A 21,138-nucleotide genomic window follows, 5' to 3' on the forward strand; every position below is an offset into this window, starting at 1 on the left:
GGGTGGCGTGCCGGGGCCTCTCCGGGTCTGTGGTGTGGGGCTGTAGGTAAGCATTGGTGCACTGGGCCGGCCTTCCTTGGCTGCTGTTCCCTGCTGCTCTGGCCCCTGGCCTGGGGCCGGCTTACGGTCGCTGTCGGGTTGGTGGGGCACATGAACGGCCCGACAGAGGGTCCGTCGGGCTGTCTCTGTGTGCCTGTTTATGTCTCAGGTTGGGTTTTGGGTGGTCCTCTCTCTTGGATCAATTTTGGCCCTCCATTTGGTGTGTCGTGCTCCCCTCTGGTAGTGGGCGCCCCTTCCGACCGGTGCATTGGCGGCTCTCAGCAGCTGGGGCTGGGTGGTGGGGTGTGTGCGGACCCACCCTGGTGGCTGCCTGCTGGGGCCTGGATGCCCTGGCTCTGCCGGGCCTCTGTTGGGGGGGTGCTATGGCCTTGGTGCTTGGTGTCCATGGCCGGATCTACTCTGGAGGGGCGGGTTGCCGGCGGGGCCTGTGGACTCGTCGCTGCAGCCTCCTGGGGTTTCTGCATTGTGGTGGCTGGGGATCGCCCGGGGCTTCCCTTTACTTCTCTCTCTGGGGGGTGCGGATGTCCCTGTTGGGAGACTCCTGGAGTTCTGGGCTTGGGGGCCGCTGTGTGTCTGTGGTTCCGGTCTTCCCTGTGTTACCATCATGTCCTCTGGGGATGAGTGTAGTTCCCCACATCCGCTATTGTACATTTTTATGGAGAAACCTTACAGTGACAAGCATGCTCACACAGGTGTTTAGATTCAGGTGTTTATCAGATACACACTCAGTTGGGTTGTGGTGGCCATCAAATACATCTTGTATTACCATGTACTGTATAAAATAATTTATAATGATATTACAAGTGTCATTATATATGTTTGTTGTTGTAGTTTCTCGGTTTTGTCTTGTCTTTTTTTTTTCCGCAGGTCTAGAGGCAGACTTCAATGATGTTGATTTGTGTTCTCTTTATCCCTCTCTCTCTCTCTCTCTCTCTCTCCTCTATTCCTATCTCCTTCTTTACCTTTTAACCCTTCTCTCACTTTTCTGCTTTGTCATCTTCTTTATTTTTCATCCCCATGTCCATTACATCTGAAACAAGCCCATAGCAAATTCTAATAAAATTTAATTTTCATATCAAGTGGAGCATTAAGGCCAGGCATGATGCTCTGCTTGTGAAAGTAAATCTGTTGGGCATCACTTTGACACTCAGACAATAATTCTAAGTGTCACAATAACGGTCAGGACAAGGGAAAAAAAATAAATTAATAAACGTCTCATTTTCTCTGAACTCAACTTCCGCAACATACCGAATGACCCCTGGTTTGGGTTCCTCCTTTTCACCTGATGGCTGGCTGGAGTCCTGTTTGGGTTTCTTCTCTGCTTTCAAGAAGGCCCAGTTAGGATATCCACATTTTTCTAGAGCCTGTCTTGTGTGGGATTTCTCCTTCTGCCTGACTCCTGAGTTAGTGGGGACGCTGTCTGCTCTGTGGTACAGAGGCCTGATGACTCCTAACTTGTGCTCCAAAGGGTGATGGGAGTCAAACTGCAAATACTGGTCTGTGTGGGTGGGTTTGCGGTACACCTCAGTTTGCAATTGTCCTCTATCAGAGACTGAGACCTCACAGTCCAAGAAAGCCAACTTGCCATTTTTTACATCTTCTCGTGTGAACTTGATGTATTTATCCACAGAGTTGATGTGGTTAGTAAAATGTTGGACTTCCTGAGATTTAATTTTAACCCAGGTGTCGTCAACATACCTGAACCAATGACTTGGTGGTGTCCCTGAAAAGGACGTCAAGGCTCTCTTTTCTACCTCCTCCATCTCACAATGGTACATGCTCTATTCAACCTCTGCTCGATTTCCTGGCTGACTTCAGGGACTGGATGGCTTTAAACTTCTTAAGTTTCAATGAAAAGAAGTCTGAAGTCATGTTGTTCCCTCCTAATGACACAATCACAAACTACTGTATCGACCTCTCCGCTCTAACCCTGTCAGAAAAACAAAAAGTCACTAATCTGGGAGTGATAATGGACCCTTCCCTGAAACTTAACAATCATGTAAACATGATTGTTAAATCATGTTTCTTCCAACTGAGGCGGCTGTCTAAACTGAAGACCATATTGTCCAAAAATAACCTGGAGAAGGTATTACATGCATTCATTACATCTAGGTTTGATTACTGCAATTCACTCCTGTTTGGTATCAGTCAGACCTCCATTGCACGACTACAACTGGTCCAGAATGCAGCAGCCCGATTTTTAGATTTTTAACCAGTACAGGCAAAAGAGAGCACATTACACCAGTTTTGGCCTCACTGCACTGGTTACCGGTTCACCTTCGAATCCAGTTCAAAATACTCATGTATGTCTACAAATCGCTGAACAATCCCCCCACCCCCCATCTCTCTGATCTGCTACAGCCGTATGTCCCACCACGTTCCTGAGATCAGCGGACCAATTGCTCCTCACAGTTCCAGGAACTCGTCTTAAGCGCAGAGGTGACAGGGCCTTCTCTGTAGCAGGACCAAGACTTTGGAACGAGTTACCTCTGCTTGTCAGACTTGCCCCCTCCCTCTTGGTTTTCAAATCCTGTTTAAAAACTCACTACTATTCAGTAGCTTTCAACACCAGATGATCTGTGTTTAGAACCTGTATGCTCCACACTGGTTTGTTGTCATATTTATTATCTGCATCGTTTTTATGTCTATATTTTTGATTTACTTCGTTTTGTATATTGCTTCATGTGTTGTCTGTTGTTCTGTCTGTACAGCACTTTGGTTGGCTTTGTAGCTGTTTTAAGTGCTCTATAAATAAATTGGTATGGTGTTGTATGGTATGTACAGGTTGGCAACAATAGGAGAAACTGGAGACCCCATAGTACACCCATGTTTCTGCCTATAATATTGCTCCCCATATGTGAAGTAGGTTGACTGCAGGCACAGTTTCAAGAGTTGACACAGTTGTTCTGTGGAAAGTGTGGTCCTGCTGCTCAGAGTGGTGTCTGATGTATGACCACCTCTACTGCATCATCAACAGGAAGTAAAGAGTGATGTGACATCAAAAGAGACCATTGTTTCATCTGTCTCCATGATGACATCCTTCACCTTTTTCACAAAGTCCATGGTGTTCTGTATGTGGTGTTCTGACCTTCCAACTAAAGGGATGAGTACAGACGCCAGATATTTGGAAACATTGTAAGTGACAGAGTTAATCATGCTAATAATAGGTCTTAAAGGTACACCTTGTTTGTGGATTTTAGGTAAACCATACAGACTAGGTGTGGCCTCCCCTGGGTACAGTCTGTGGTACAGAATACGGTCAGTAGCCTTGTCCTGCTACAACATTTTCAGTCAATCTAGCAACTTATTTTTGTAACCACTTCCTGGATCTCTTTTCAGAGGTTCATAAGTGTTTAAGTCACTAAGGAGTGTCATAACTTTCTCATGATAGTCTTTCTGGTTCAAAATCACTGTGCACCTTCCTTTGTCTGCTGGGAGAATGATGATGTTTTTGTCCTTGCTAAGAGTGGTGAGTGCATCCCTCTCCGCTCTACTGATGTTGGAAGGTGGTGGTTTGGCATTGCTGAGGCAGGCTGAAACTTTGATTCTGAGCTGTTCTGCTTCAGCCTCTTTAATTTTGTTGTTGCGGATGGCTGACTCAGTGGCTGTGATCATCTCCACCAGAGGAATTCTCTTAGCGCAACCGCAACGTTTGGTGTGTTTGAAGAGAGATTTAAAAGCAGATACTTAAGTGGCCTGTCAAATGTTGATGGGCAGATTGTTCCAGAGTTTGGGGCCAATGACTGAAAAAGCCCAATCTCCTGTGAGCTTCAGCCTGGTTTTTGGTACCATCAAAAGCAGTTGGTCCCATTATCTCAAAGCCTGAGAAGGGGCATAGGGATGAAGCAGTTCGGAGAGGTATGAGGGCGCAAGGCTGTTAATGCACTTAAATGGTAGATGGTAAATGGACTGTACTTATATAGCACCTTTCTATCTTATCAATACACTCAAATCACTTTACAACACAATCTGTGCCCTCATTCATATAGCACTCTACTAGATATCTTCAAAGCTAATTGAAAGTGTCAGCAAAATAATTTAAAAATCAATTCTGATATGCACATAGAGCCAGTGAAGGGAGGACAGAACCTGTGAAATGTGCTCAAACCTACAAATTCCTGTTAATAGTCGAGCTGCAGCATTTTGGACGAGTTGGAGATGTGAAAGAGAGACCTGACTGACCCTAGGATAAAGCGAGTTACAGTAGTCCAGCCGGGTTGTAATGAATGCATGGACTAATTTTTCAAGGTCGGATCTGGACAGAACGGACTTAAGCTTTGCTATCTGCCTTAGCCGAAAGAAGTTTTTTTGAAGAACAGAGTTGATCTGTTTATTAAACTTAAAATCTGCATCTATAACTATCCCAATATTGGTAACAGACCGTTTTAGATAAGGCTGAAGAGAGTCGAGGTTTACATTCTTCCTGGCAGTGTCAGAGCTAGGGTTAAACACAATGACCTCAGTTTTCTGATCATTAAAACTCAAGAAGTTCGCAGCCATCCAAGTCTTGATGTCTTCAAGACATTTTAGCAAAGGGCGAATGGAGCAGGAATTTTTGGGTTTCAAGGGCAGATAAATCTGAGAATCATCAGCGTAACAATGAAAGGAAAGACTACGCTTCCTTAGGATAGACCCCAGGGGGAGCAGATACAATGAAAACAGAAGGGGTCCAATAATGGAGCCTTGTGGGACCCCACAGAAAAGAGGCACTGAAGCAGGTAGACTGTTTGCAACATTAACACAAAAACTCCTGTCACAGGTACAAATGGAACCATTCTAACGCTGCACCAGTAATCCCAACCAAGTGTTCTAGCCGGGATAAAAGGATCCTGTGGTCCACAGTATCAAATGCAGCGATAAGGTCAATGACTACCAGGATCACAAACTGACCAGTCTTTTGCCGGAAGAATGTCGTTGTAGACCCTAACTAAGGCTTTTTTGGTGCTGTGTAGTTGCTTAAAGTCAGACTGAAAAATCTCAAGAATACAATTTTCATTTAAGAACTCATTTAGTTGATTGAAAACTATGTTCTCCAAGATCTTAGAAATACAGGGAAGTTTGGAGATAGGTCTTAAGTTTGCACAGGTTGAAGGGTCAAATCTGGATTTTTTTAAATAAAGGAGTTACTACTGCATGTTTAAAATCATTAGGAACCTCACTTGTAGCCATACTGCTGTTTACAATGTCAAGAATAGAGGGTCCAATGGAGGGTAGGACTTGTTTAAAAAACGATGCAGGGTTTTAGTGCTTAGCGTATTCTTAGTTCATATCTTAGATCTTATTACTGTTTTTCTTTTACAATTTATTCTTTTGTTGGATGTAACTGGGACCCTGTGTACACAATTTCATTCCATCACATGTACCACATGTGGTGAGAATGACAATAAAGAAACCTTGACCTTGACCTTTAAAATGTCATGGCTACAAAATATTTCAGTTCCTTGCATTATGGTGTTTTAGAAGTTATTAATGACATTGACTTTTAGCAAAATATCTTGTAAATCAATGAATGGATTTTATATTGAGAAAGTAATTTGTAGAGGATGTGGGAGAAGTTGGGACTGTGATTGGAAGGTTGCTGGTTCAACTCCCAGTACTGACAGCATCAAAATGTGGACGGGATAGGTAAAGCATGCACACCTGCCTCCATTCTCATTTGTCCCTCTCTGTGCCCTTGAGCAAGGCTCTTAACCCCCACCATCTGCTCCCCCGGGCGCCCCAGATAGCAGCTCTCTGCTCCACACTGAGGGCTGTGGTAGCTATATGTTCTGTGGTTGTGTCAGGAAGGGCATCCGGCGTAAAAGTATTTGCCACGTCTTCGTGCGACTTAGTTCGCTGTGAGGACCCCTGAAAAAGGGAGAAGCCGAAAGAAGAAGAGGAAAAAAAACTGTATATGAACATCTAAAACGGATTTCTTTTTTAAGTCGTTCTGATTCAAGGTAGCCATCACATCTATCTTTGCAAAGCCCAAATAATCTATTACACAGTCATTTATATAGATACCGAGCTAAAGTTTGTTTCGATGAAGCTGTCACCAATCCCTAACATGTACTTGAGATGTAAACAGAGCCTTCAGTTTTAGTTTGAAACTTTTCAACATTGTTTTAAGCAGTGCATCAACTGCTTAGTGCTCTGACAGTTTCTTGTTCAAAGCATGTTTCAATGGGCTGTTTTCTATTCACCATTTCTAACCTATTTTGCTTTGTGAGATCAATTAAAATGCACATTTTTAAGTAATTTATGCACTCATGTATGCATTTTAGAAGACACTAATATACTGAAAAAATATGACACTTAAAGTGTTTTTTGTTTTGAAGAAGTTTTGATTTTCACTTCGGAAATAAATCTCATCTGATCCTGATGCATGCTCAATAATCCAGGTAGAAAAATCTAAAAAAGTTAAATCTGGTCCTCTGGACATTCAAAAAAAACAAAACAAAGCAAAACAACAAAAAATATAGAAACGCGTCGTCTCTCGTCCGAGAGACTTCCTCAGTCTGAGGTGCTGTATTCAGCTCAGTCTCTTAAATAGCACCTTCTCAGAGTGGATCAACAAGTTTGCTGCTGACAACCAAAACCAGCTGATCACATGCTCAAGAAGGACCATCAGCCTAACAATGGATCATTAGCACCTGATGGCTGTTTACTGTTCACAGAGGGCTGAGTGATACTAGCAATCACAGCATTGTAAGAGGGGGACAGTTGAACCTGGAGGCTCCACCCCTGTTTAATGATGGACGGTTTCTTTTCACAAAGATGGCCTCCTTTACTCCTCTCTCAAACCATTGTTCCTCTCTGTCCAGGATGTGCACATCTTCATCCCTGAAAGAGGTGCTATTTAAGAGACTGAGCTGAAAACAGCACCTCAGACTGAAGAAGTCTCTCGGACGAGAGACGAAACGTTTCTACATTTTTTGTTGTTTTGCTTTGTTTTGGTTTTTTTGAATGTCCAGAGGACCAGATTTAACTTTTTTAGAAATCTCATCTGACTTAAAAAATATTTAAATGTATTAGTGTTTGCTGTGCACTGGGATGTAAACTCGAGAGTGATTAGAGGATGAATTCCCATCTACCTGGCGGCGGTGCTCGAGTATCCTACCGGACGGCTGAGATCCTGGATCTTGCAGGAAATGCAGCTCGTTCCAGCATGAGGACTGGGATCATATCCTGGCACCAGCAGCTGGCTGTCCGTGGCGACAAGGAGCTCGGCAGGCTGCTGAGAGGAGCGGCCATGAACTTGGGGAAAAATTCTGCCTGTTATTCGGGTGGTCTTGTTGCCCAGGAGGACAGAGAGGCACGCTGGGTCTGGTGAACGGATTGACATCTGCCGCCAGATTCTTGGGATTTGCTGCAGGAGATCCTTCCTGCCACAGCCATCAGCATCTAGAACAACTCTTGAATGAAACCAGCATGATGAGTTACAACATTTAATTTCCCTTTGGGAGTAATAAAGTATTCTTGAATTGAATTAAAATTGACTTGAAATGTTATATAATTACCCAAATAGCTTGAAGGATAAGACTAGGGTAATTACAGAAGAGATCATGTGTGCTGCTGTTATCTTTTTGTTCTCCTTTTTGCTTTTGTTTGTCTTCAGACCAATATGACTTAAAAAATGTGAAAAGAATATTTGGAGTCAGCCCAATTCAAGATAGGTGCCTCAGCTAACTGAACACAAAAATTGCTATAACTCAACCAATTTCACAAAAGTAAACTTAAAATTAGGCACATGGCAGTAGATGATCATCATTTCCAATACACTGTGCCATATTTTTGCACGAAGTGTTGCATTTGTTCATAAGATCAGTGTCACGTCTTATTGGCTTTAGCCACTACATAAATCAATGTGACATACATTGTGCTTCATTTAGTGTGGGTGTAGCTGAGAGTCATCCTTAACATAAACGGTACAGGAAGTGCAACACGTCTCAAGAGATCTCACTGTATTTCATGTAATCACATAATATTTATAAGGTTTGACCTTTACAAGATGATTTTAGTGTAAAACCCTGACATTAAAGGTGGAGGGCAGTTACGCATTCCTTCAAGGAATGCTTAGTATTTTTTATTGTGCTGTAGTAACTTGTCACAAAAATGATGTGTGTGTGTGTGTGTGTGTGTGTGTGTGTGTGTGTGTGTGTGTGTGTACAGAGGCTGCAGAGAAGTTGTTTGACCTGGTGGACAGTTTTGCAGAAAGTGCTAAGAGGAAGGCTGCTGTTTGGCCTCTTCAGATCATCCTCCTCATCCTTTGCCCAGAGATCACACACACAATCTCTAAAGACACAGTGGAGGACAGTAAGGCCAACAAGGTGGGTGGAAAAAATCTTCAAGGAATGCTCACAAATCTCTAAGCGCAGTATTCATCAACTCCTTACTGTGCTGTTGTGTCTGCAGAAACTGTTTTTGGATAGTTTGAGAAAAGCTTTAGCTGGGCAGGGTGGGAACAAGCAGCTGATGGAGAGCGCTGCCATCGCCTGTGTCAAACTTTGTAAAGCTTCTACCTACATCAACTGGGAAGATCATTCAACCATTTTCCTCCTGGTCCAGTCCATCGTCATGGATCTTAAGGTCTGATGTTTTAAATGATTGTTTACATTATTGTTGTCCTTCTTTTGCAGCAATGAAAACTTTCTTTTGTATAACGGACACAAGTTGTGTTCTTTTTCTTTGGATTTAAAGCTCAAATTAGGCACTAAAAGTTACATTTACACAAGTAATAAACGAAAGTAAAGAAAAAAATGGTGGAAATTAAAACATGAAGAAATACATGTCAGCTTCAAACAGCTCAGAATGGTCTTTTGAGCACCCACTAATATTAATTTTCTACAAGCTAAATTTAGTTGAGATTTTTGGTATATTTTAGAAGAAATAATTAGTAGAAGCATAACAAGATTTTTTGCAACAAGATTAAAATGTTGTGAGATTTCTTGTCAAGTTAAAAGCTACAGTTCATCTGTAAAATATTCTCAAAGCTTCACTTTTTGCACATTTTATGTTATAGCTTTATTATTATTATTATTATTATTATTATTATTGTTAGTTTATTTGACAAGAACAACGCACACAAACATAGAACAGAACAAGTCTGTGACTGATGCATTGCACAAAGAGCTATAGCTATGGTTATTTCGCAACTCCAGTCTCTGGTATTTCTAAAATGATTAAATCCCCACATCCCCAAAGCTCCACACACAATACCCCAAAATGACGAGATGAAAAATGCTTGTGAATTGTTACAACGGGAGCTGGATGCAAGTCACGGATCACTGCAGGTAGCTGCTGCCAGCAGTGGGCCTCGGGCCTCCTCTCGGACCCAGGTCCGCCCCCAGCTCACGCTCCCCCCGGCCCGGACCTCCCTCAGAAGCGGCAACTCACAATATTAATAAATCAAGTAAACGTGAATTCAGTTTTACCATTTGTATTAAAATCAAGGCAGGAAACGGTTACAGTTTACAGCACTGGCCGGTTTCGGTACACAACCTGAGATCAAGAACCGGAAGGGACTGGATGTCCCATCGCATGCCAGATTTATAGGGCCTAGACTCCTCCTTCGCAGAAGGGGAACACAACCTAACCGTGTATGAGGGGGAGTGACCAAGTGTGATCTCAGTGGATCTTATGTGGTTTGATGTGTAAGGAAAATATGAGACGGTGCTTCAAAAGCCTCAGAAATAAACTCTATTCCTTGACAGATACTGAATCCCTGGGAGACTCTTTTTAGAGTTACTGGCCCAGTTTAACCCAGTCAGAACCGGGTCATAATTTCATTATAATCCCATCTCTGAGCAGATCAAAAACCCAGGGTCAGTTTAGATAAAATTACTCACAACTCCCCCTGGTTCGAGGGACCCAGAGGGTTTCCTCGAATAAACTGCCAGTTCAGTACCGCTGGATATGCAAGCAATGAATCAGTTTGTCTGTTTGAGTGTAAACTACTTCTTATATGTTGGTGGAGGATGCCTTCCGGCGTGAGATTTGTGACCTGCCCAGCTCAGGTCAAATAAAATGCCAGAGCTGATGGCTCACGTGTGACCCACCTTCAGGTCTGTTGCTTGTCTCAGCTCTCAGTATTTTGCCTATGACTCCAGCATCCTTCTAAATGTGATGCATGGCATTATGGAAACAGCCTTTGTCAGTAGTAAAATATATGATTTAATTATTGCAGAAGGCATTCTAATGCAAGAAAAGCATTCTGATGTAATAAATGTTAATCAGTCGTAGACCCTGATCTTCTCTCTTTGACTCCAAGGTGCTTCTCTAGGCATGGTCCATTTTGTCCATCTGGAAAGGAAAATGAAAAAAAACTCTGTGCCTCCCTTCTCTCATGCATTACCAAAATTATTTGCAAAGAGCGCTGCCGGTAGCCTGTCACAACAGAAAATGTGTTTTTTGTGCATAAAACTGATCTAAACATTAATGTGTTTGCATGTTGTACAGGTCCTTCTCAAAAAATGAGCATATTGTGATAAAGGTCATTATTTTCCATAATGTAATGATAAAAATGAAACTTTCATATATTTCAGATTCATTGCACACCAACTGAAATATTTCAGGTCTTTAATTGTTTTAATACTGATGATTATGGCATACAGCTCATGAAAACCCAAAATGCCTGTCCCAAAAAATTAGCATATCATGAAAAGCTTCTCTAAACAAGCTATTAACCTAACCATCTGAATCAACGACGTAACTCTAAACACCTGCAAAAGATTCCTGAGGCTTTTAAAAACTCCCAGCCTTGTTCATTACTCAAAACCACAATCATGGGTAAGACTGCCGACCTGACTGCTGTCCAGAAGGCCATCATTGACACCCTCAAGCAAGAGGGTAAGACACAGAAAGAAATTGCTGAACCAATAGGCTGTTCCCAGAGTGCTGTATCAAGGCACCTCAGTGGGAAGTCTGTGGGAAGGGAAAAGTGTGGCAGAAAACGCTGCACAACGAGAAGAGGTGACCGGACCCTGAGGAGGATTGTGGAGAAGGGCCGATTCCAGACCTTGGGGGACCTGCGGAAGCAGTGGACTGAGTCTGGAGTAGAAACATCCAGAGCCACCGTGCACAGGCGTGTGCAGGAAATGGGCCACAGGTGCCGCATTCCCCAGGTCAAGCCACTTTTGAACCAGAAACAGCAGCAGAAGCGCCTGACCTGGGCTACAGAGAAGCAGCACTGGACTGTTGCTCAGTGGTCCAAAGTACTTTTTTCGGATAAAAGCAAATTTTGCATGTCATTCAGAAATCAAGGTGCCAGAGTCTGGAGGAAGACTGGGGAGAAGGAAATGCCAAAATGCCAGAAGTCCAGTGTGAAGCACCCACAGTCAGTGATGGTCTGGGGTGCCATGTCAGCTGCTGGTGTTGGTCCACTGTGTTTTATCAAGTGCAGGGTCAATGCAGCAGCTATCAGGAGATTTTGGAGCACTTCATGCTTCCATCTGCTGAAAATATTTATGGAGATGAAGATTTCATTTTTCAGCACGATCTGGCACCTGCTCACAGTGCCAAAACCACTGGTAAATGGTTTACTGACCATGGTATTACTGTGCTCAACTGGCCTGCCAACTCTCCTGACCTGAACCCCATAGAGAACCTGTGGGATATTGTGAAGAGAAAGTTGAGAGACACAAGACCCAACACTCTGGATGAGCTTAAGGCCGCTATCGAAGCATCCTGGGCCTCCATAACACCTCAGCAGTGCCACAGGCTGATTGCCTCCATGCCACGCCGCATTGAAGCAGTCATTCATGCAAAAGGATTCCCGACCAAGTATTGAGTGCATAACTGAACATGATTATTTGAAGGTTGGTGTTTTTTGTATTAAAAACACTTGTCTTTCATTGGTGGGATGAAATATGCTAATTTTTTGAGACAGGCATTTTGGGTTTTCATGAGCTGTATGCCATAATCATCAGTATTAAAACAATTAAAGACCTGAAATATTTCAGTTGGTGTGCAATGAATCTGAAATATATGAAAGTTTAATTTTTATCATTACATTATGGAAAATAATGACCTTTATCACAATATGCTCATTTTTTGAGAAGGACCTGTACATACATAACAGAACCTCCCAACTCCTCCTGGTGGTCTGATATTAAAAACATACTACCAGTTTATCAACAAAATCTATTCACCCTTTCAGACACCCCTCGATTTAGTCCCAATTTAGATTGAAAACATTTCATAAGTCCACTCCCTGGAAAAATATATATTCTTAAAAAAAAAAAAAAAAAACCTTTTTATGTATTTATCAAACTCCAGTCCCTCGTCATGGCACGTAACACAGATCAGCTGTGAAACAAATCATTATTTCATAGAAAACAATATCAAAAATCAAGTTTATCATCACAATTCCACCATCTAGTGGTGTTATTTCATCATGATTTGCTCTCATAACTTTTTACAACAAATTCATTTCTATCCATGCCCTCACACATTAATTAGTTATCAATTAATCAAATCTTCAAGCAATCAATAAAAAGTAATAATTTAATATGTAGCGTACGAAATTATCTTTTTCAACCATGTTAGTTTAAGAAAACAATCACCATAACACCCCATAATACTGTAAATAAAGCATGTTAATATTTAACCCACCCCACTAGCACCCCATAATTCATCAGTCATCTTATCTCACAAAGTAGTTTGAGAAGAGCTGTCACACAGTTAATGCTAAGAGTTTAACATTCAAATGAAACACAATTGTAAAGCACACGTCTGTATTTAGTTGTTAAAATGTACCCACAGCTTAGCTTCATATTATCTGTTAATTACCCTTTTTAATCACCCCTGTGTGTGGCTTCCCTCACGTTATGTTGTACCCCACTACTAGGAAAGTCCAGTTAGTTATAACACCAAGAGATACACTTAAAACAAAAAAACCTTTTAGTCTCAAATAAAAATTTTAATTTTCTCCCCCCACATTCAAATCATCAGTTTTGGAATTAATTAACAGATAGGAAATTTGAAAGGAAATTTGTATCTCTATTCTTTCAAAATATTGCTTTATATCCATAATAGTAGTTGTTCAAATGAATGCTTCAAAGTCCCCCGAGCCATATCACCCCAAGCTTAGCTTCAGATATAATCACATCATTAACTGATTAGCATTGTAACCACAACCTATAAATATTTGTAATGTTAAACCAATGTTTTATCATATCCTGATGCTTGCTCAATGTGTTTTAGAATCATTACAGTACATGTAGACATCCCAAAAACTCTAGTCTATCTGACATCAATTATCGTTCTTTAAAAACTCTTAGCTTTAAATATAATAAAAGCAGGAAGTTCACAGTTCCAAAGCGTTTGATTGGCTAAAAATATATTTTAAACACCCTTCCACTTTTATGAAAAAGCAAAAATAGATAATAGAAACCCTTTATTTTTCTAGTAATGTTAATTTTTGATGTTAATGATATAATTTGATGTTAATAAACTGTCACAGCCAGATCAGTATGAACCTTAAAGAACCCTCAGTCATGATAAATGATAACACTCTCATTTGATGCGTGATGTTCTCAGCTCAGGGAGTAGAACCGGTGACCTTTTCATCTCTGGCACTCCACTCCATTCCCCTCATCAGGGGCATTTCCTCCTATGTCTGGTAGGCTGGGAGATGTCCGGCATCCATCCAGTTGAGGGACCCCAATGCTCGCTCGACACTTCTGAGGAGAAGGACACACAAACAATGCATAACGACAGCAAACACAACAGGCAGATTTCATGAGCAGGGTTATACCGGGGAGTGGTGGCGCAGAGGTTAGAGAGGTGGGCCTGTGATCCGAAGATCGCCGGTTCACGCCCCGGCCCCGACAACATCAAAATTGTGGGTGGGGTAGGTGAAACACCCACACTTGCCCCCACCCTCATTCGCCCCACTCTGGGCCCCCAACCCCCACCATGTGCTCCCTAAACAGGTCTCTCTTGAAAATGAGTTCTCGTGGCTCAATGAGACTAAATAAAGGCTAAATGAAAAAAAAACAAAACTTATCTGAACGTTGATCACAAACTCACACAGGCGACCCCTCATCCAGAGACACAGCTCAAGTGAGTGTTCACCCTTCTTGGAGCTTCTCCAGCTGGGACAACCTGAACAGGTGATGAGAGATACAACAGCACATTGCCTCGCCTAGTTGGCAGCCAGCCAGAACAAACAGAGTTCATCATTCTATCTATTATTCTATCCATGAGGTTTTTCTGAATTTCATTCTATCTATTATTCTATCCATGAGGTTTTTCTGAATTGAGCTATCACAATCATTTAGCCTTTCCTCAGCAACACTTACTAATTGTTTGTCTCTTTTCTCCATGCACCAAATTTCACAAGTCATTAGTAAGCAGTATGCAACATTACTCTGAAAATGATGTCTTAAATCATGTTAGTAGTTGTTAAAATTCATTTTATATTTTCTGTTAGTATCCGTTAAAGAATAGTTAAAAAGAAGTAAAAACAGTGTATTCCAACTCTGTTAGAACTTGTAAAAATCTTACCTGAGATGAAACACTGCTATAGATTTGATTTCATCTGCCTGTAACTCTGTCACTGAACATTTTAAGTGATTTAGAAGTCAAATATCTTGCAAAGTTTTTCTCATTTTATTTTATTTGATATTCCAGTCGCATTTATCATCCAAAACAACAACTAAAATTTAGCTTGTCTCCATTATAGAAGAATCAACTGTCGTTACTTAAAATCATGAATTATGTCATTCCTGATTATCGATATTTACTTGCATTCAGTTATCTATTAGATTATGACACCTCACTGGTTGTTCCATCTGCCCAGTTTAAGTCCTCAATTCTCCATCTGGGAACACCTGAAGAGAAATTGGGGTGGGGGTAGGGCTGGGTACCTTTCTAAAAAAATCTGTATCGGTGTCAGTACCTTCACTTTGGTGTCTGTTCCTGGACGGTTCTTCTTTCGGTACCAATTCTGTAATTAATATTAATTCTAACAAGAATAAAATTACATTACACATTACAGTACATATTGTGAATTTTATTTTTTAACTTTGGTATTTCTATTCCAAGCAGTTTTCTTACATTAAAATAAACAAATAATTTCCAGTTCAAAAGACCAGTTGCAAACAAGTGACATGTCAGTGCCTAATGCTAGTGCAGCTTTATCACAAAAAAAAAACCTTACACGGAGGAATAATGTACATTAAATCCATCGTATTAAAATAAAGCTGAACCCGTCACCTTCCACTGAGCTGTGTGATCATATATCCTTAGTGATGCAGCAGGAGATGGAGAGGGAACTCTTCACAGCCTTTGGAGAATCAGCTGGAAGTTTGTTGCAGAGTTCACTGGTCGACTGCTTCACTTTCATCTTCTGTGAATTTTGTCTTATTTCCAAAAACTGTACCGCAATTTTATTTTACTCTTCTTGTAAACAACTGTGCTCTGGTGAAGCTCTGTCTTCCCCCGGAACATTGTAGGATCTGAAATGATTTTTAAAGACGAAGCAGCGGGTTGAATCACGCTGTCCTCCATGCTAACAGGCTCCATTCAGATAAAGGGAGCTGGCTAACTAGCTGCTGTACGGTGGCCTACACGGCTCAATTCTACGGCGGCCGAACGGGGAGTAGGAGCAAAAAAAATATTAAACTTAAATACATTTTAAAATTGATTTATGGACCTTTAAAAACTATTCGCCAGGACTAAGAATCTAGATTCATTGAAAAATCGATTTTTTTTTTCTGCAGCCCTAGTCATAAATGCAGATTAATCCCAGTTTTCAGTCATAAACAGCAGTAGAAGAAAAAAAAAATCCTACTAACTCGTTTAAATACATTTACACTTCAAATTCAACCTAAATATCTCATTTAAGTCAGGATGGAAGTACAGCAATATGCTGGTGAAGATTCTCAGTCATCCAGGACACGATAAATAAAAAAAAAAAAAAACGTTCAGTACAAAAACAACTGGACTTTATTTGTAACAGAAGACGTTTCTCTCCTCATCCGAGGAGCTTTCTCAGTTCAAAGAGCAGAGAGTGAGAGATTCAGGTTATAAGGCTGAGTGAGATAAGACACACACACATCTGTAGATTGACAATTCACACTTCAACACCTTAACAGTAGGGGTTTCTTAAGGTCTTTGTTCCTGTAATTCACAGTCGAGGCCCCTCTGTTCCATCAGGTGTGAAAACTGTCTGGGAATCAGTCTTAAAGTTGCATTATATGTTTTTGAAAGTGGGAATCTGAGGCCTCCTCCTCTGTTAAGAGACGTTTTTTTCTCTTTTTACATAAATTGCTTCCTTCACCCTATGCCTCTTTTGTTTTAACTAGAAAGACAAGCTTAGCCCAAGCACAAAACACACACACAAACACGCGCACATGCGCGCGCACACACACACACACACACACACACACTATTGCTATATGCAATCAGCTATACAAGGCCTCAGTGAAACAAAACATATCTAGTCCATTGTCTATTCAAAAGAAATCTGTCTGTCCCTCTCTGCCTATTCTAAAAACCAAGATCTGTCCCTATTTCTACTCTAGAACTTCATACGATCGTTTGGTCTCTCTCGGACTTCTGCAGGTCTCTCTAGGACCTCATACCTTGTATTATAGGTGCTTATTTTAAAGATCCTCCCGTTTCACGAGCACAGCTGCAAACATGTCGTTTGCCGTTGTGCCGTTGACCAGTCTGCATCCAAATGCAGACCTAAAGGGGGTTATCACAAAACAGGATCCCTAGGCCGACAACCTCTTTCAGAGAGTTAGCAAAGCTCCCCACAGCACCCAAAACCCAGTAGAGTTTCTTTGAACTGTCAGACGACCAACACCTTTTAACACTTTCCCGATGTTCAAGTTTTAATGCGTTTGTACTAAACAGCGACGGGCAAATACACCCCGAACGTCTTCGGACTGCGCACGCTTCTCCTAAAGATTTTACCATCAGCAAAAATGACGTTATAATTTTCACGTGGGGCTTCAAACCTGCAGTCACGCCGTTTAATTTGATCTATAATCATATGAAAGTGTATGTATGGGCTTTTAAATCAACCAGACGATTCTTATTTTTAGGGAAAAAAATAGCGTTTTACATGTTTATAATGCTCTCGTACCACTTCCGGTTAGCGATGTTGCTAATGCTTCTGGCCCGCTCCCCCGCGCGCCGCAGCAAAATAAATGCCAAGTATATAAACTTTTACGTCTGATAAATACATTTACGAAATCACGTATTATACTGTAACATTCTACTTCCTTTCAGTTAACTAAAATGTGAGCGCAGGACCGAAAACAGAGCAGCCTGTCAGTCCTTAAGGGACACGCAGAAATTCGATTTAACAGGTTTCCTGCTTACCTCATGAGATGTTTTTTTTTTTTCCTTGTTCTGACCGTTATTGTGACACTTAGAATTATTGTCTGAGTGTCAAAGTGATGCCCAACATATTTACTTTAACAAGCAGAACATCATGGCTGGCCTTAATGCTCCAACTGATATATAAATTAAATTTTATTAGAATTTGCTTTGGGCTTGTTTCAGATGTAATGGACACGGGGATGAAAAACAAAGATGACAAAGCAGAAAAGTGAGAGAAGGGTTAAAATGTAAAGAAGGAGAGAGGAATAGAGGAGAGAGAGAGGGATAAAGAGAACACAAATCACATCATTGAAGTCTGCCACTAGACCTGCGGAAAGAAAAAAAAAAAACAAGACAAAACTGAGAAACCACAACAACAAACAACATATAATTGTAGTATGTCAGGACAGCTTTTCTGTGGACACACGGGCCACCATACATGTTATTTAAAACACGTACGGGCCATCATTTATGTAGTAAGCTAAGGCGTTAACTTCACTACTAATTAATTATTCTTAAAGCTAGTTCAAGCACAAAGAATATTAATTATTTAATTACAACGGATTATGTTTCGAGTTAAATTTCTGCCATGTGACAAAGATAACTTGACAGTGGAGTGTTTAATCAGTGACATGAGACGCCATTTTATTTTTGACCCATCAGAATATATGTGGTCATTTATTTAACAGAATCAAAATTTAACATCAAAACATGTACACATTGATTTGCTGACCTGTTTCTGATTAATAAACTTGGCAAGCTTTACTAACAAGACAACAGAACTTTACTGATTGAGGCAAATTCACCTCTGAAGGCATCTAGCTTGATTACTGGCAAAGAGCAAAGTTTAAGAGAGGAGAAATAGATTTAAGGAGAAAGTTTTAGATGGATGAAAGTTATGTGTTGAACCAGAACATTGCACTCTTCTTCCGCCATCCAGCTCAGCTTTCCGGTACACTTCAGGACGTCAACGACTTGTTACCTGAGATGGTGGAGACCTCCACTCCGGAACAGAAGTCCATTAGTACGCTCCCTTTCTAGCATCTCCGGTTAAAGTAGCTGGGGTCATCAGAATAAATGCCGAAGTACTCAGTTCCACCGAATAAGCTTCCTTAGAAGTGGAGCATTTACTGCTTGGGTTGAATGCACAGCGATGCGAGCTGTGACTCCGCTGAAATGGAGGGACCCCTTGGCACATGGTCCCATCTGTAGTGAACTAGGCCTCCGACCTCAACCTGTCTCTGAAGACCTTCAGGGGACAGGAACTGCTATTTCATTGATTTGAATCCAGAAATACAAATTATCTCATCAAGAGAGTATTTAATTGTATTCTGAATTAATCAATTGAAAGAACACTCTTCCTTTTTACATTATCATTACTATTTTAGAATATCTTGATAATCAAATGTGTGTTTAGTTCATACCATTTCTAAATGTTGAAGTGAACCTCTCATTTAAATAAACTGTGAAACATTATTAATGATTTTTAAGCCTCATTAGACTTGGATAATACAGTTAAATGTCTATTTATGAAGTAAGTGTGCATTTAGTTTTCTGTCTGAATGAGGAGTAGTGATGTCGGTCGAAAGTCAGAGACAAACAGAGACGAGTTATTAGAAGGAAGTGTCTTGTTTTTAAAACTCGCAGACAGTAAATAACTTCAACTGGCACCTGCGTTTGTCTCACTTCGTCATAACATTTCTCTGTCTGTACTAACCGTTCGTAAACATTCCTGCTGTCTCTTGACTCCTAGTGACCCTCTTGACATCACTAGAACCACCCCCCTTTTGGTTGTTTCAACCAATCAGGAAGTACCACGTAACAGGAAGTGTATACCCCTTTAAAAGGAACACTTCGTGGAACTATTCAGTTCGATCCTGGAGTTCGGTCCTGGAGTTTGGTCCTGGAACTCAGTTCAGTCCTGAAGTGCAGTCCTGGAGTTCAGTGCTGGAACTCAGTCAGAGTCTTAAGTCTTAGGGCTAAGTCTTCAGAACTTGGAGCGGATGGATGGGACCGTGTGCCATGGGGTCCCTCCATTTAGTGGAGTCACGGCTCGCATCGCTGTGCACTCAACCCGAGCAGTAAATGCGCCACTTCTAAGGAAGCTTATTCGGTGGAACTGAGTATATGCATTTATTCTAAAGATTCCCAGCTACTTTAACCAGAGACGCTGTAAAGGGATCCTACTAATGGACTTCTGTTCCGGAGTGGATGCATCCTCTGCTAAGGTAACAAAGTCGCTGCACGTCCTGAAGTGTACCGGAAAGCTGAGTGGGTGTTGGAGGAAAGGTGCAAAGTTCTGGTTTCACACATAGGTTCCATCTAAACCTCTTTAAATCTTTAAGCACTTCTATTTCTCCTCTTTAACTTTTCTATTTGCCAGTAATCTAGATGCCTTCAGAGGTGAATCAGCCTCGATCAGTAATGTTCTGTTGTCTTGTTAGTAAAGCGTGCCAAGTTTTTATTAATCAGAAACAGATCAGCAAATCAATGTGTACATGTTTTGATGTTAAATTTTGATTCTGTTACATAAATGACCGCATTTATTCTGATGGGTCAAAGATAAAATGGCGTCTCATGTCACTGATTAAACAATCCACTCACATTTATCTCGGTCACATGGCAGAAATTTAACTAAAAAAAGAAAGAATCCATTGTAATTAAACAATTAATATTCTTTGTATTTGAACTAGCTTTAAGAATAATTAATTAGTCATGTGTCTACAGCAAAGCTGTCCTGACATACTACACATCCATCCGCTGCTTAAATGAGTCTCATCTCTGACTGAAAGTTCCAGCAAGACTTAGAAGAGACTAAGACTCGTGAAGACTAAGACTTAAGACTCCAACTGAGTTCCAGGACTGACTGAATAGTTCCACGAAGTGTTCCTTTTAAAGGGGTATACACTTCCTGTTACGTGGTACTTCCTGATTGGTTGAAACAACCAGCAGTGGGGTGGTTCTAGTGATGTCAGAGGGTCACTAGAAGTCAAGAGACAGCAGGAATGTTTTTAAAAATGGTTAGTACAGACAGAGAAATATTATGACGAGGTACGACAGAGCAGGTGCCAGTTGAAGTTATTTACTGTCTGCGAGTTTTAAAAACAAGACACTTCGTTCTAATAACACGTCTCTGACTTTCGACCGACATCCACTACTACTACTATTAAGACAGAAGACTAAATGCACACTTATTTCATAAATAGGCATTTAACTGTATGATCAAGGTCTAATGAGGTTTAAAAATCATTAATACTGTTTCACAGTTGATTTAAATGAGTGGTTCACTTCAACATTTAGAAATGGTATGAACTAAACACCCATCCATCCATCCATCCATCCATTTTCTTCCGCTTATCCGGGGTCGGGTCGCGGGGGTAGCAGCCTAAGTAGGGAGGCCCAGACTTCCCTCTCCCCAGCCACTTGGGCCAGCTCTTCCGGGGGAATCCCGAGGCGTTCCCAGGCCAGCCGAGAAACATAGTCCCTCCAGCGTGTCCTGGGTCTTCCTCTGGGCCTCCTTCCGGTGGGACGTGTCCGGAACACCTCACCAGGGAGGCGTCCAGAAGGCATCCTAAACAGATGCCCAAGCCACCTCAACTGGCTCCTCTCGATGTGGAGAAGCAGCGGCTCTACTCCGAGTCCCTCCCGGATGATCGAGCTTCTCACCCTGTCTCTAAGGGAGAGCCCAGACACCCTGCGGAGAAAACTCATTTCGGCCGCTTGTATCCGAGATCTCATTCTTTCGGTCACAACCCAAAGCTC

The 21,138-nt window shown here is 41.4% G+C and overlaps 1 protein-coding gene across 1 annotated transcript in view; it reads left to right on the forward strand.

Annotated features, from left to right (window-relative positions):
* LOC119411474 (neurofibromin) overlaps positions 1 to 21,138 on the forward strand; it is a gene marked incomplete at its 5' end in the record, with an annotated part of 106,502 nt that overhangs the window by 20,362 nt on the left and 65,002 nt on the right. Inside the window, 2 exon segments of the mRNA XM_037678425.1 lie at positions 8,212 to 8,369; positions 8,455 to 8,628. Of these exon segments, the coding sequence (XP_037534353.1) occupies positions 8,212 to 8,369; positions 8,455 to 8,628 (332 nt within the window).

Source organism: Nematolebias whitei, chromosome 6 (assembly GCF_014905685.2).
Source record: "Nematolebias whitei isolate Nwh7 chromosome 6, NemWhi1, whole genome shotgun sequence".
In the NCBI taxonomy this organism is placed as follows: Eukaryota; Metazoa; Chordata; class Actinopteri; order Cyprinodontiformes; family Rivulidae; genus Nematolebias; species Nematolebias whitei.